General features: G+C 38.9%; 1 protein-coding gene across 1 annotated transcript in view; it reads left to right on the forward strand.

The window, feature by feature from the left end:
- Positions 1-15,552, forward strand: part of LOC148160602 (NLR family CARD domain-containing protein 3-like) — a 30,446-nt gene extending 14,894 nt beyond the window's left edge. Inside the window, exons 3-6 of the mRNA XM_088003810.1 lie at positions 3,264-3,383; positions 8,347-8,466; positions 12,667-12,806; positions 13,778-15,552. Coding sequence (XP_087859936.1) covers positions 3,264-3,383; positions 8,347-8,466; positions 12,667-12,806; positions 13,778-15,552 — 2,155 coding nt within the window. The remainder of the gene's footprint in view (positions 1-3,263; positions 3,384-8,346; positions 8,467-12,666; positions 12,807-13,777) is intronic.

Raw genomic sequence — 15,552 nt, forward strand, 5'->3', positions numbered from 1 at the left:
TACCTTAGCTCCTCACTGTTAACTCAGTCTCACTTTCCAGCTCTACATTCAGTAACTTACCAAACATGATCCATAAAAAACATTGAGGCAAAAAGCCTAAATGGTTTTTTTTCCCTGTCATTTTCAGCCGCAAACATTTAACTAAAATATCTATGGATATGTGTTTCTGTCTCTGCCTCCCTCTGACTCTCTGCAGCCTGATGTTCCTGCATGGATTCATGGATTTACAACAGACACTTTAGCAATGTACAGTGTCAGAATGTGAACTAAATATATAAAAAATGTTTTTATCATACAGAATGAGAATTTAAACAACTTAATTTTCAGATGTATACATTATTATACATCTCAACTCTATTTACTGTGTAGCAAAAATTTTCACTAATTTATTTTTAAACCTCTCCTTTTTTATTGTCTCCTGTAATTAATATAATTTTTAATATAATTAATATAATTAATTAATATAATTTTTAATGTAATTAATTAATATATTTTTTATATCTTTACACTGAAACTCCACCTGGCTCTCTTATGTCTTCCCTGACCTGCTCCTCTCATAATAAAATAGTTTAGCTTATTTAAAAATTAAAAACATTTAATACATATTTCAGTAAACTAAATGAAGATCTCACCAGAGCTTCTTCACCTTTCTTCATCATTCTAGCACTGCTGTTATCCTAAATATATAATATAATATAATATAATATAATATAATATATAAATACATATTAAGTGGTCGAGTATGATCAGGTGTTGCTCACTTTAAATAATAAAAATTTCACTGCTGTTTCAGTCTCATTCTAAATCATTGTGACTAGACTAGCTAACTTTTAAACAAAGTTGGCAGTAAAATTTTGGACATGTGACTATCCCAGAATTAAAACGGCTTAACCTAAAAGATTTAGTTCTATATATGAAGGTAAACTGACAACAAGATGTTATAAACGAGCGATATTCATGGCAACAGTCCTGACAGACAGTTTACCTCCTTCTAACTGAGTTTCTGACTCTCCGCTGCTGCCTTTACTCTGAGCCGTTCAGAGGGGGGAGGGGCAGGAAGCGCTCTGCTGAATGCGCTGTTGTGCGCCTTCAAAATAAAAGCACGGGAGTGGAAGATTTTAAAATTCTTCGCAACAGCGGTGAAATTATTGGGGGGGACGAATGTGACTCTCTCCAATATTGGGGGGGACATGTCCCCTCCCGTCCCCCCCGCTTCCTACGCCTATGGTCACAGGCACAAAAATGCTAATAAGTTTTAGCTACCATCATTTTAATTAAACAACAATTTAAAAGCAGTGTCTGACTTTTGTCGGTAAACAATTTTTTACTACTTTTGTTACTTTCAAGTTATTTCTGCTTTTTGTTCATCATCAGAGGGGTACCAACAATATTCATGTAAATGCATGCTCACTTACAAAGTATGTACACAATTTCCCCCCATATGTTTAGTTTTAGTTTTCTATTACTGCTATTACTTTTATTATTATTAATAGTAATATTACTACTGTGTGAAGAGATGTTCCTGCTTTTACGTTTGATTTTTAATGTTTAAATGTTAATAAATATGTAAACCAACTGTCCCAGTTTCTTCATTTTAGTTTCATGAATTTGCTTTTTCTTTATCGCCGAGTGAGAAATGTCCCCAGATTTAGTCTTGGAAATCTGGTCACCTTACCCTACTGTAGTTGTAAGAGGGGTCGAGTGAACCCCGCCTGAGCTTTTTACCATGTGTGCAGTTCTGGCAGGTTGCCAGTTTATTAGCTTTTTTTTTTGTGGTTTCTCCAACTGAAGATATGAAGGCTCATCCGGTTGGCTGACCATGACATTTGCTGCTTTTCCTGAACACCACGCTAAGACTGTGGGAGGGTTAAACAGTTTAAGATAGTCAAAACTTTGCTAAAGGAGTAGGGATTAATCAAACAGTGCATCTAACACACCACGTGAAGCTGAGAACCTCCATCCTCCACCGCCCGTGGATTACACGGGTAGGCTTTGCTTTCATGTCTTTATTATTTAGCATAATTTATGTAAAATAAACCACATTTGGGCCATGTGCATTACACGCTGTGGCCTAGGTTTGTACTGGTTTTGTCTGATGCGCACTTGATGCACTTTGGAGATGTGGTTGTGTTCTTGTGGGTCAGGTACAGTAACAGTATCATGTGTACCCTCCAATAATATCCTGCAGGCACCCCTTGGAACCGCAACTCACCTCAAAGCCCCGGCACTGGAAGCTCACTGTGCGCTCTCTACTTTACCTTCACCTAACATTACTACCAGGCGGTTTGCTCTGCTGCTGACGGGATCTGGGCTGGTGGTTCACCTCCAGCCCAGGAGGTGAGAGGGCTGTCTCAGGTCACCACAGTCCTCCAGTACTGACAGTAGCAGATTCCTCCGCCCTCTCACTGATACATCACAGCTATTATTTGCTGTGATGTATTTGTGAACACGCCCAGCTCAAACACGAAGATTACACCATGTTGTAGCTATGGTAACACAACAGTCAAATTATCAAGATGATTCTTTGCACTTTTACAAAGTAAATTTCCTAATTTAATCCTAAATTAATTTTTTTGTCTCTGCTGAACACATTAAATAAAATGTAATAACATTGTCATTGTCAATAAATAAATGTTAATGTTTTAGATGCATGGTCTGTGTTACAATTCAACCATTTAGGGGCCCCTGGATGTCTGGAGGGCCCTACCAGCAGCTATTGAGTTTTCTTTGCTTTGATATCACTCAGTTTCACAATTCTAGTTTTCAGAGGAACTAATAACATAGAAAAATGTTAGAGTTAACCCCTTGCTGCTATTGTGATATTTAAGTTGCTATAGAGGTGAAATAGAAGTAGTAGAGCTTATTTAGTAAAGTAGCAGAAAATTTGCTTATTCCATATCTTCATAACCAGCGATCTCTGGTCTGTTTAACAGCTAGTCTCAGATCAACTCAGGACTGTCAGCAGCAGAAACAGCACCTTCATACCTATCAGGGAAACATAAACTATATTTGTTTTGTAATGTACCCTCATGATGACAATGACACAGTATGATCTGATTAAATATTAAATTCTTGATTAATAATATTGTTTCTATGTTGTTGTACGGTGTTTTAAGATTTTATTCAATGTGCCCATTTTCAACTTTGAGCCCCTGCCCTTCCAAAGGTTTCTGCACAGCCCTGCAGGAACAGAGCTTCTTCTCTGATTTTTATCTCAGAGTTTCTCACTGATTGATCTGAATAACAACATGTTTGTATTTCAGAGGTCAGAACCACAGAGGGAGAGCAGAACCTCCAGGATCCAGCTGTCCCTCCATGAGGAGTGACCGGTCCAAAGATGAACCTCCAGGCTTCAGTACTGAACCTGGACCATCAGAACCAGAGTAAGAAACCAGTTTCTAACTGGTTCATGTGACTCTATGGAGATATATTAGAAATCATATTAACTGGTTGATATTCAGTGTTGAACAAGAAGCATCTTAGTTTTCTTGCACAATAATTTAAAGTTCGAAATTAAGAATGTTGGTCAGTAAATCAGAGTCTGATTGAAGGTCTGAATGAATCAATGATGAAAATGTTAAATGAAAACAAAAACAACTAACAATGTGAGGAGCAACGACACAGATTGTATGTAAACACAGTGAAGGAGAGGAAATATATACTGGAAACACTGGTCCAGATAGGCTGATGACCCGACCATGCCCACTGAGCCAGAGCAGCTCCAAAGAGAAGGGTCAAAGGTCAAAACAGCTGTAGAGGACCGGGCTGGTCTTCTGGTTCTGAGGTTCTGCTTCCTGGTCGGTTCTTGGGTTCTGGTCTTTAATGACCCACATCAGCTGCTCAGATCAGGGGCCTCATGCATAAAAGACTGCGCAGTTTTCACACTAAAACTTGGAGTACGGAAAAATTTAGAAAAGTGCGGCGCAAAAAAAAAAAGGGATGCAAAAAGCCATGCGCACGCACGTGGCTGCACACCTTTCCTTTATAAATCCTAATTTGCAGGAAATAGAGCAGCTGTTGTTCTGCAATGTCGCCTCCATAAATAGATGTTAATGTAAATTAGTATAAATACCCAGAAGTCTGCCACCACGTGAAGCAGTAACCATGGCAACTTCCTTGTTTGTAGCAGTATAAGTATTTATAATAATAACTATATTTTATTTAAAAGGTGCTTTCAGGACACATAATGTCACCTCACAAAAATAAATATAATACATTTTAAAGAAAAAAAAAATCCAAATAATAAAAATAAATAAATAAAAAGATTGTGCAAATGCCTGTTAGAACAATAGAGCGTTCAGCCGGGATTTAAAGACAGACAGAGAGTCTTGGAGTGGGAATGTGGACATTTATTCTAAATAGAATCATGTGTATAAATTGTACATTTACAGAATAAAGATGCTTCTGTCCATAAAAGCGCATTCACAAAGCAGGCGGTTTGACTGAAGGATGACTGCAGCTGGACCGGTACCGCTTGGCTCCTTGTTTAAGTTCTGATCAGAGCTCCAGGATGATCAGTCTGGGTTAATCTAAACGCTAATAAACCATCATCATCAGAAGAGAAAACTGAAGAAAAGTACTATTTACATTCGAATGAAGTTTTCACATCCTTTTATTTTATTTTCTTTATTTTATGTGCGTGTTAGGTTATTGTCTGAGGATAAATGCAGTTCAGTTTAATCGTTTACGTTTAAGCAATAAAATATTAAAATCATAAAAAACATCGGGGGTTTGATGCTTCTTGGTCTAAATAACTGAATGTCGTCAGATTTCAGTGTATTTATGTGAGTTTTGACGCTTTATGGTTTGATATTGTCCACAGGAAAAGTTTGCGTGGCTGCCACACATTTTCATGGCAGCGAAAAAGTGTACGTATTTACGCAAACTTTGACGCAAAGTTAATTTTTATACATGTCGACTTGTGCATAAAATATGGCACACTACGCACACTTTTTCGCTGGCGTGAAAATGTGTGGCAGCCATGCAAACTTTTTCTGTGGACAATATCAAACCACAAAGCGTCAAAACTCACCTAAATGCACTGAAATCTGACTAGATTCAATGTTATTTAGACCAAGAAGCACCAAACCCGATGTTTTTCATGATTTTAATATTTTATTGCTTAAACGTAAACGATGAAACTGAACCGCATTTATCCACAGACAATAAGCTAATACTCACACAAAAGTAAAAATAAAAGGATGTGAAAACCTCAATAGAATGTAAATAGTACTTCTCCTCAGTTTTTGTCTCATAAAGATTTAACACATAAAATGGATCTGCAGGGTAATTTCATTCTCACTAAAAGAAGAAAACAGGGATGGATCAGCAGATTAACTCAAACCTGCTGATTAAAAATAATCAGCAGGTTTGATTATTTTTAAGGTGATCAAGGTGTGTATGAAATCACACGTATATAAGTAGCTGCTCAAAGGTGAGCCGCGTAATTGTGGAGCTTTGGCTCTGATGGAGAACGTCGCCAATGGAAGGATTCAGAGGGAGCGATTGATCATATTGATCTGCTGGAAAATGCTGATGATGGTTTATTAGTGTTTAGATTAACCCAGACTGATCATCCTGGAGCTCTGAGCAAAACTTAAAGAAGGAGCCATGTGGTACCGGTCCAGCTGCAGTCATCCTTCAGTCGAGCCGCCTGGTTTGTGAATGTGCCTTATGGACATAAAGGATCTTTATTCTGCAAATGTACAACTTATACACATGATTTTACTATTTAAACCAGTGTTTCTCAACCTTTTTTGTGCCAGCGCCTCCCTAGCCCTTATCCAGGTCCCTCTCTGCCCCCCACCAAAAAATTTGTAGGTTACTTTGCACTGACTATTATTTTATTATTATTAATATTACAATCACTGTTGTAGATGTTTTGATTTTTATGCTTGTTTCTGTATTTATCATCAAAAATAATTTCCCAGAGAACAAAAAAGCCATGGGAATAGAAATTATTTTCACAGGTGTTTACAAAAAATGCAATGAACATTCAACTTAAAATTGGTAGGCCTAACAGCAGCCAATCAGAGTGGAAAACATATTCTTGTTCCTTGTCATTTTCTAGTTGTTAAATATTCCACAAAATGAGCAGATAGAAGATGTTCAACATGCCAGTTTAAATTTTGATCTATTTGCAAAACGACTGAGCTCTGCAGCATTAAAACATGGATAGAACTGTAACTACATTAATCATAACTCTTCTTCTCTTCAGTGTTTGTCAATTTCTGGTGGTGCAGCTCTGTGCTGCCTTCAGGAGAATGAGACATCAGAGCATCATCCATAAAATTTCAGTGGAAAAACAAAAGTTCCACGTCCTTTTAATGCCATAGAAATATGAGACAGGAACATGGATTATATCTTTATATAGACCTGTCTATTGATTTATAGATTAATAGTTACAAAGAACAAATCTGGTTCTTAATGAGTCAAATTGAAAGTGTCATGGAGTCACTGAACACCACCATGACATTAGCACTGACATGAAAAATAATATTGAAGAAATAAGTATATCAAATCTAATTAAAAACATAAATAAGTGATCAGTTATTTACTGTTATGGTCTGTAAGATATATTTATTCTCAGTACTAGATATGGTCTCAACAAACCCATGGCACTTCAACAATATTATTTTACCTTTTATCTGGAAATAGTGTCTGTTTATTCTTGCCATATAGTCCTCTGTATTAATTATTGCTCTAAAGGTCTTGCCATACCAGTTCATTCCTCTATATTTACTTTAGTTTCTTAGTTTATTCTTTCATTTTGTTCTTCATTCATTTCCATTTAGTTTCCATTACATGTTTATAAGAGCAATTTTCTGTTGTCCTTCCATGGAAGCGGGCAGCATCCAGACGGAAATAAAACACTTTTTAATATAAGTTGCAGCTTTGACATGATCACAGAACTGCCAAAACATCTGTACAAAAATCCTCAATAAAACATAAGATATTTGAAAATCAGACACCAGACAAAGTGAATCACAGCAACGTCATCAGCCGGTGTAACGCTGAACTGATGCGGTGAAGCTAACTGAAGGTAAACTTTACACCTTATATGCGCAAGAATACCAGTTTAGACTTTGAGCAACTTGGTAAAACTGTATTGTGTAACATTAAAACATGCTTGGCTGCAACTGTATCGATGGCATCTCTTCTTCTATTCAGTGTCTGTTAGCTTTTGGCGCAGCTCCGCGCTCCTGCTACAGTTGCAGCCAAGCATGTTTTAATGTTACACAATACAGTTTTACCAAGTTGCTCAAAGTCTAAACTGGTATTCTTGCACATTTAAGGTGTAAAGTTTACCTTCGACCAAACGTCACTGAAAGGCATCCCAGCGCCCCCCTTTTGTAAAAGATTTCCGCCAGCCCCCGCTGCCGTCCTCTGAACGCCTCCCGGGGGCGGTAACGCCCACGTTAAGAACCGCTAATTTAGAATAAACATCGACATTCCCACTCAAAGGACCCTCTGACTCTCTGTCTGTCTTTAAATCCCGGCTGAAAGCTGTGCTGTTCAAGCAGGCATTCATAGGATCTCTTTATTTTTTTAATTTGGATTTTTTTTTCTTTAAAATGTATTTTTATTTCTGTGAGGTGACATTATGTGCCCTCAAAGCACCTTATAAAAAAATATATATATATAATTATTATTATTATAAATACTTAAAATGCTTCAAACAAGGACGTTGCTATGGTTATTGCCCCACGTGGTGGCAGACATCTGGGTATTTATACTAATTTACATATGCATTTGTGAGTTGCGACATTGCAGACCAGCAGCTCCGCTCCATTTCCTGCAAATTAGGATTTATAAAGGAAAGGTGTGCGGCCACGTGCGTGCGCACGGCTTTATGCATCTGATTTTTTTTTGTGCGTCGCATTTTTCTAAATTTTTCCGCACTCGAAGTTTTAATGTGAAAACTGTGTAGTCTTTTATGCACGAGGCCCCAGGAGAACAGCTTTTGTTCTAATATCAGGGACCAGATCTTCTGCTCTCCACCTTCTACCACTAGATGGCAGCAATGTGACGCTGTGCAGTGCATTCTGGGTTTTGGAGTTCTAGTAGTGGATATTATAGAAGAACTTTGTGGAATAATTCATAGAAATATGATCTGATCAGCTCCATCAAACTGAGACATGAGCCTGTTGTCCTTCAGGTTCTACTGTGACCCAGACCAGTAGAACCAGTTCTGGAGAAAATGTTGACTTTGACCCAACAGATCAGTCTGAATGTTTCACTCTGGAGCTTCAGACCTGCAGCAGTTTGTGTTCAGATCTTCTTCTCTGGTTTTTATCTCAGAGTTTCTCACTGATTGATCTGAATAACAACATGTTTGTATTTCAGAGGTCAGAACCACAGAGGGAGAGCAGAACCTCCAGGATCCAGCTGTCCCTCCATGAGGAGTGACCGGTCCAAACCTGAACCTCCAGACTTCAGTAATGAACCTGGACCATCAGAACCAGAGTAAGAAACAAGTTTCTAACTGATGGATGTGACTCTACAGAGACCAACTAGGCTTAACTTTGATATCTGATTAGAAACTGATGCAGAGACAAAAATATAATTTAAACCATTTTAGTTAAATAGAGACATAAACTGGGCTTTAGGAGACCAGAACCAACTGTGGATGAAAACCTAAAAAAACATAACTGACTGAATTCACTAAATAACGTAAGGATTCAGGTTTCTGTGTTTTCTAGTGAACTTAGTTCCTGTGTCGTCTCGTTTGCCCTAATTGTTCCCAACCGTGTCTCATGTTTCCTGATTAGCCTTTGTGTATTTAATCCTACTTGTGTCTGTGTTTCCCCATCGGGTCCTTGTCATTAGTCGTATGCCGTGTCTTTGCTGTCCAGTCGTATGAGTTTTCCAGTTGCTACCATTGTCAGGGCTACTTACCATTTGCTCACCTGTGCTGCCTGGACTTCTGTTATCCTTGTTACCATTATTAAACCATCATTTTCACCATAACCTGGGTTTACTGCGTCGTCCTCACCAACCACAAACCATAATTCATAACAAAAGGACCAGACCAAAAGTAAAAGCAAGGTTCGCAAAGAGAAAGAAAAGAAAAGACAACTAACAATATGGATCCAGCGGACCCTCCACACCTTCTCCTCAGTGTCTCCAGGGATCGTCCCTTCGGTTCCTTTCGCGACCCACATTTCATTTCCATCCGGTTGTTGTCCAGTTGTGTTGTCGTCTAACTCGGTCTAGGACGTCACCAGCTTGAATTTACCAAAACTACTAACAATTATCAAGGCTCTCTCTATTTTTAAGACAATATTCTGTGAGTAAAAATGGCAAATTTGTTATCTTCTCTGGCTCACGGCTTCTTCTTTTCTTTTTATAGTGCTTTTCAAAAAAAAAAAAAAACTGAAAGTGTGCAATACCGCCACCATCTGGTCTGGAGTGTGAACTGAAGCCAATGCCGTTCACTAACAGATCTTGCATCATATCTGAAAATGGATTGTGTAAAGACAGCTTCCGTGTTTTAGTTAAAAAGAAAAAAAACTGAAAACAACAGATCATATTCGGAGAGATGTAAAACTGAAGATACCTGCTACATTTAGTGTTGAGGACAAATGTTTTTGTCGTAGAACTGTCAATGTTTGATATATTGAGGTATGAATACATTATTTGTTAAACAAGCAAAGATCAGCGTGTTCAGATCATGGATGGAAATATTTTAAGGTAGTTTGTCTCCTTAAATCCACACTTAAAATGGCAAAGATTTTTTTTTTAATTCTTTGCCATTTTAACAATAGTAAAAGACTATTAAGGTACCTAAAAGGCATACTTTATTAGCCTAAAGTATACACTGAGATGTAATTTAAAACATACTGAAATTAATAATTTAAAGTAAGCGTTAAGTGAATTTTAAAAAGTTCAATTTTGAGCATATATTTTAAACTATACACAAAATATATTTTAAATATATTTTAAACATATTTAAAATATCTTTTAAATGTGCATTTGAGCTAGTGTATATTTGCACTTTGGCAAATATATATTTTGTTCACTAAAAGTATTCTTTTATTTAATATATTTCTTAAAAGTGTATTTTAGTACCATTATATTTAAATATGTTTAAAGTTATGTCAAAATTGGTACAAGCATACTTTAGTATATTTCGTGTATATTTATAAGTTGTACACTTAACACTTAGAATACTTAAAATATACTTTCACAAATGTAAGTATATCTGAAATATACTAAAGTACCTTTTTTCACTAGGGATGATACGCTGCTCTTCATTACAATGTGACCAGGTGACTCTGAACCCATCCAATCACTGAACAGATGCTTAGAACAGATAAATGTGTGGATGAGACAAAACTTTTTTCAGTTGAATAGAAAAAAACTCAAGTCATTATTTTGGACCTAAAGAGGAGCGATCAAGAATCAATGCACAGCTTCAGTTATCACAATTAAAAACCAACGATGAGGCCCAAAATCCTAAAAGTTCAGGTTTATGTGATCTGAACCTTCAGAATCACATAAAGACAGTTAAAGTCTGCCTTCTATCACCTGAAGAACATTTCCAGGATTAGAGGACTGATGTCTCAGCAAGATCTAGAGAAACTCATCCATGCACTTATCTTCAGTTGCATTGATTACTGCAACAGCGTCTTCACAGGCCTGCCTAAAAAAAAAAAATCAGGCAGCTGCAGCTAATCCGGAACACTGCTGTTTGTGTTCTCACTAAAACCAGGAAGATAGAGCACATAACACCAGTTCAATCTGGAAAGACTCAGACGAAGAAAAAGGAACAATTAAAAGATTTAATGACAGCAATGAATAACAGTTCTTTGGCGCTCGGGCCCCGGCAGCTGATCTGAGCTGAGATTTGATGTGAACTCGATGAACATCCCGATAACCGATTAGGGATGCTCTCCCCCGGGGCCCGACACTGGTGGTGGAGGTCTGGAAAGGGTGCCATCCTGGAGAGCCGAAGGATGTGGGTGGAGAAGGGGAGGTGGTGGGTTGAACACAGCTGGGAAGCGGCCGACGACTTGGGTGTGGATCCTTTAATGCTGAGCTTGATTGATGATTGGACACGCCAGGTGAGGTCCAGCGCTGAGGTCGGAGATGAGCATGACGCCGATGGACGAACGGAGGGGATGGAGTCTTCCAGGTTGAATTTTCGCTATTAGCTTCATTTCTAAAGTCCCTACACTGGCTCCCTGTAGCTCAGAGAATACACTTTGAAATACTGTTAGTTTATAAATCACTGAACGGCTTAGCACCAAACCACATTAAAGATCTGCTGTTGTTGTATCAACCTTTCAGACCCCTCAGATCTTCTAGTTCTGCTCTGCATCCCTAGAACCAGAACCAAACATGGAGAAGCAGCATTCAGCTTCTATGCACCACAAATCTGGAACAAACTGCCATAAAACTTCCAAACAGCTGAAACACTGAGTACCTTTAAATCTAGACTAAAAACCCAGCTGTTTAGAGATGCTTTTGAAACATAATCATGAATCAATTGTCATGATTTGCGGTTGGAGGTGGTGAGGGAAACGCGGTGGACCCAGTTTGTTGAGAATGAAATGATGAATTTAATGATGAAACAAACACAATAATACAATGTAGGCAGCACAGGATGAGCAGAAGGCTAAGGCTTAAAACTGGTAGCAACTGGTAACAATCAAATAACTGACGGCAGACTTGACAGGAGACACGACCAGATGCCAAGACGAGGACCCGACAAAGAACAAGGAACACAGGCGGGTTTAAATACATAGGGAGACAATCAGGGGAAGCTAGAAACAGGTGGAACTAATGAAGGAGTAGATGGGAAAACACAGAGATTCCATAGAACACAGAAACTTAAATAAACACACAGAAAAAGTCAACTCCTAACATCAATAATCTAATGTGTAGTGACGACAAAATGTAATTTTGTTGACTGTGTGTTGTATGATCTTGTACTTTTGTCTTTTTTGATGTAAAGCACTTTGAAATGCCTGTTGCTGAAAGGTGCTATACAAATAAAATTTGATTTGAACCAGACCACCTGAATAAAACAAGAACTGAGTTCAATAAAGATGGACTATAACTAAAGAGTACAACTGCAAACAATAAATCAGGACAATAAAACTACAAAGTGAACAAAACCAAAGTCCAAAGGATCATCATAAAGTCAGATTTAGTCGACCCAACTTTATACGACTAATAAAAGACGTGAACTTTACATAACTTGTTGTTGGCTCTGCTAGCATGTCCACATAATGCTCTGCCACAGTGTAAGGCTCTTTATAAAGAGATCAGATCAAACTGGGGCTGAGTCGTGTTTACTGGTGTTCCACCATTAAACAAGGATCCAACTTTCTTCACTGGAATCCAGATCAGAGTCAGTTTCTGTTTCTTTCAGCCTCTGATGGATCAGTTTTCTACTCTGCCTCAGAACAAATAATGATTATTGTCCCAGAACAGATTCAGATGAACAAATACAACAAAAGGAAGATCAATCATGATACCAGATATAACACAATGAAGTACTTCAAATCAGAGATCATCAATGTTCTGAGGTTCTGTTCTGACCCAGTTTTTGGTCCTTAGTTTGTGGTGGATCTTCATGAACATCTTCATCTTCAGTAGGACTGAAGCCTGTTGTTAGTGAACTATTTCACTGATGAAGAAATGTCTTTACTTGTCCAGGGTGAACTCCAGCTCTCGCCCGATTACTGCTGAACAGCAGATCCTCCACGACCCTGCAAAGATAAGAAGTTATACACGATGGATGAATGGATGGAAGAAAAATCTTCCTGGATGGATGGAGAGGCGCAACTGTGCTTCAAGTGAGCCTGAAAATCTCTAATCAGAGCTTCCTCCTATCATCTGTGTTGAACCAGATCCACGTCTTTAGTTGAGATTTTGAAATTCAAGGTTTTAAAAGTCTTTCTGTGATCTGTTATTTCAACTAAGTGATTTTTTTTCCAGCTGGTGTAAATGTGTTGGTAACTCTGGTTAACAGTCCTCATTTAATTTGAGCTGGTTCAGAAAAATGGACATAAAAATTATATAACAAGTGAAAAATAGACAATAAATAGATCAATGCAGTTTAGAAAAAAACATTTAAAAATCATCAAGTGTCAGCAATGTCATGTTGCTATATTTGGGTTTAAAAATGTAGGAGAGCATCAATCAGGTACTGGTTGATATCAATGTTAAGTTTAGCATAGCATAAATAAAGGGTATAATAAAACAATAAATAAGAGAGAGGTGGCAAAAGTTATGGGTTACCAAATTACCCAGTTGCTGATATGATTATTCTGACTTTTCAGAGAAAGACTTATGTTCTTCGTTTAATGGTTATTACACCAGGCCTGTAAGGTTCTGCTGGAAAATTGGAGCTGTAAAACAATAAATAAGAGAGAGGTGGCAAAAGTTATGGGTTACCAAATTACCCAGTTGCTGATATGATTATTCTGACTTTTCAGAGAAAGACTTATGTTCTTCGTTTAATGGTTATTACACCAGGCCTGTAAGGTTCTGCTGGAAAATTGGAGCTGGAAAACCAAAATGAAGTTGAAGTTGGCTTCAGAATGCAGCGTCCAATCTGGAAAATGTCTAAAGGGCTGCATTTAATGTCTGTGTTTCTGTCTGACAATAGAATAATGTTTCTAAGGATGGAGCTAATTGTTTAGCATCACATTCTGTGAAGTCGGAAACCTTACAATGATAAAACCTCCTAATGTTCCAGATGGTTTTGTTCCAACTTTATCATAAACGCATATTTTTTTTACTCCTTTATTCTGTTTTTCAACAGATGTTGGTCTGCAGGAGGTCATACAGAAACATAAGATCAGTCTGTGGAGGAGATGTGAAAGTGTGACTGAAGGAAGTGATGAAACAGGAAGTAGAACCCTCCTCAACAGGATCTACACTGATCTCTTCATCACAGAGGGACAGAGTGAAGATGTTAACACCCAGCATGAGGTGAAGCAGCTGGAGAGAGCTTCAAAGAACCTCCATGACTCTGCAATCAGGTGCCATGACATCTTTAAAGCCTTCCCTGACCAACATGGAGCCATCAGAGTGGTTCTGACCAACGGCATTGCTGGTGTTGGAAAAACATTCTCAGTGCAGAAGTTCACTCTGGACTGGGCCGAGGGCCTGGAGAACCAAGAAGTCAGTGTGGTGGTTCTGCTTTCGTTCAGGGAGCTGAACTTGATCAGAGATAAGCAGCACAGTCTTCTCTCACTGCTCCATGTTTTCCATCCAACACTCCAGACGCTCCCAGCAAAGCAGCTGGCTAAATGCAAACTGCTCTTCATCTTTGATGGCCTGGATGAAAGCAAGCTTTCACTGGACTTCAACAACAGTCAGCTGGTTTCTGACGTCACTCAGAAGTCATCAGTCAACCTTCTGCTGACAAACCTCATCAAGGGGAAGTTGCTTCGCTCGGCTCTCATCTGGATAACTACCAGACCTGCAGCAGCCAATCAGATCCCTCCTTCATGTGTTTCCAGGGTAACAGAAGTACGAGGCTTCACCAATACCCAGAAGGAGGAGTACTTCAGGAGGAGGTTCAGTGATGAAGAACTGTCCAGCAGAATCATCTCCCACATCAAGAAATCAAAAACTCTCCACATCATGTGTGGAATCCCAGTCTTCTGCTGGATCACTGCTACGGTTCTGGAGAACATGTTGACCTCAGAGCAGAGAGGAGAGCTGCCCAAGACCATGACTGACATGTACTCACACTTCCTGCTGGTCCAGACAAAGAGGAAGAAGAACAAGTACCATGGAGGACATGAGACAAGTCCACAGGATCTGATGGAGGCTGAGAGGGAAGTTCTTCTGAATCTGGGGAGGCTGGCGTTTGAACATCTGGAGAAAGGAAACATCATGTTCTACCAAGAAGACCTGGAGCAGTGTGGTCTGGATGTCACAGAGGCCTCAGTGTACTCAGGAGTTTGTACAGAGATCTTCAAAAGAGAGAGTGTGATCTTCCAGAAACCAGTCTACTGCTTTGTTCATTTGAGCATCCAGGAGTTTCTGGCTGCAGTCTACATGCTCCACTGCTTCACCAGCAGGAGGTCAGAGGTGATCAAGACGTTCCTGGGAGAAGAATACAATGAAACATCTCTAGATGAGTTCATGAAGAAAGTCATGTATAAATCCCTCAGCAGTGAAAATGGCCACCTGGACCTGTTTGTCCGCTTCCTTCATGGTCTCATTGTGGAGTCCAACCAGAGACTCTTAGGAGGCCTGATGGGTCAGACAGAGAAGAGTCCAGAAACCATCCAGAGAATCATCACCAACCTGAAGGAGATGAACGAGGATAAAATCTCTCCTGACAGAAGCATCAACATCTTCTACTGTCTAGTGGAGATGAACAACGTCTCATTTTATCAGGAGATCCAACGGCTGCTGTATTCACAGAAAGAGCTCTCGGTGACTGACTGTTCAGCTCTGGCCTTCATGCTGCAGATGTCAGAGGAGGTTCTGGATGAGTTGGACCTGGAGAAGTACAACACATCATCAGATGGACGACTGAGACTGGTTCCAGCTGTGAGGAACTGCAGAAAGGCTCGGTGA

The sequence above is a fragment of the Poecilia mexicana genome, unplaced genomic scaffold (assembly GCF_051168715.1).
Source record: "Poecilia mexicana isolate PSO_F unplaced genomic scaffold, ASM5116871v1 scaffold_2, whole genome shotgun sequence".
In the NCBI taxonomy this organism is placed as follows: Eukaryota; Metazoa; Chordata; class Actinopteri; order Cyprinodontiformes; family Poeciliidae; genus Poecilia; species Poecilia mexicana.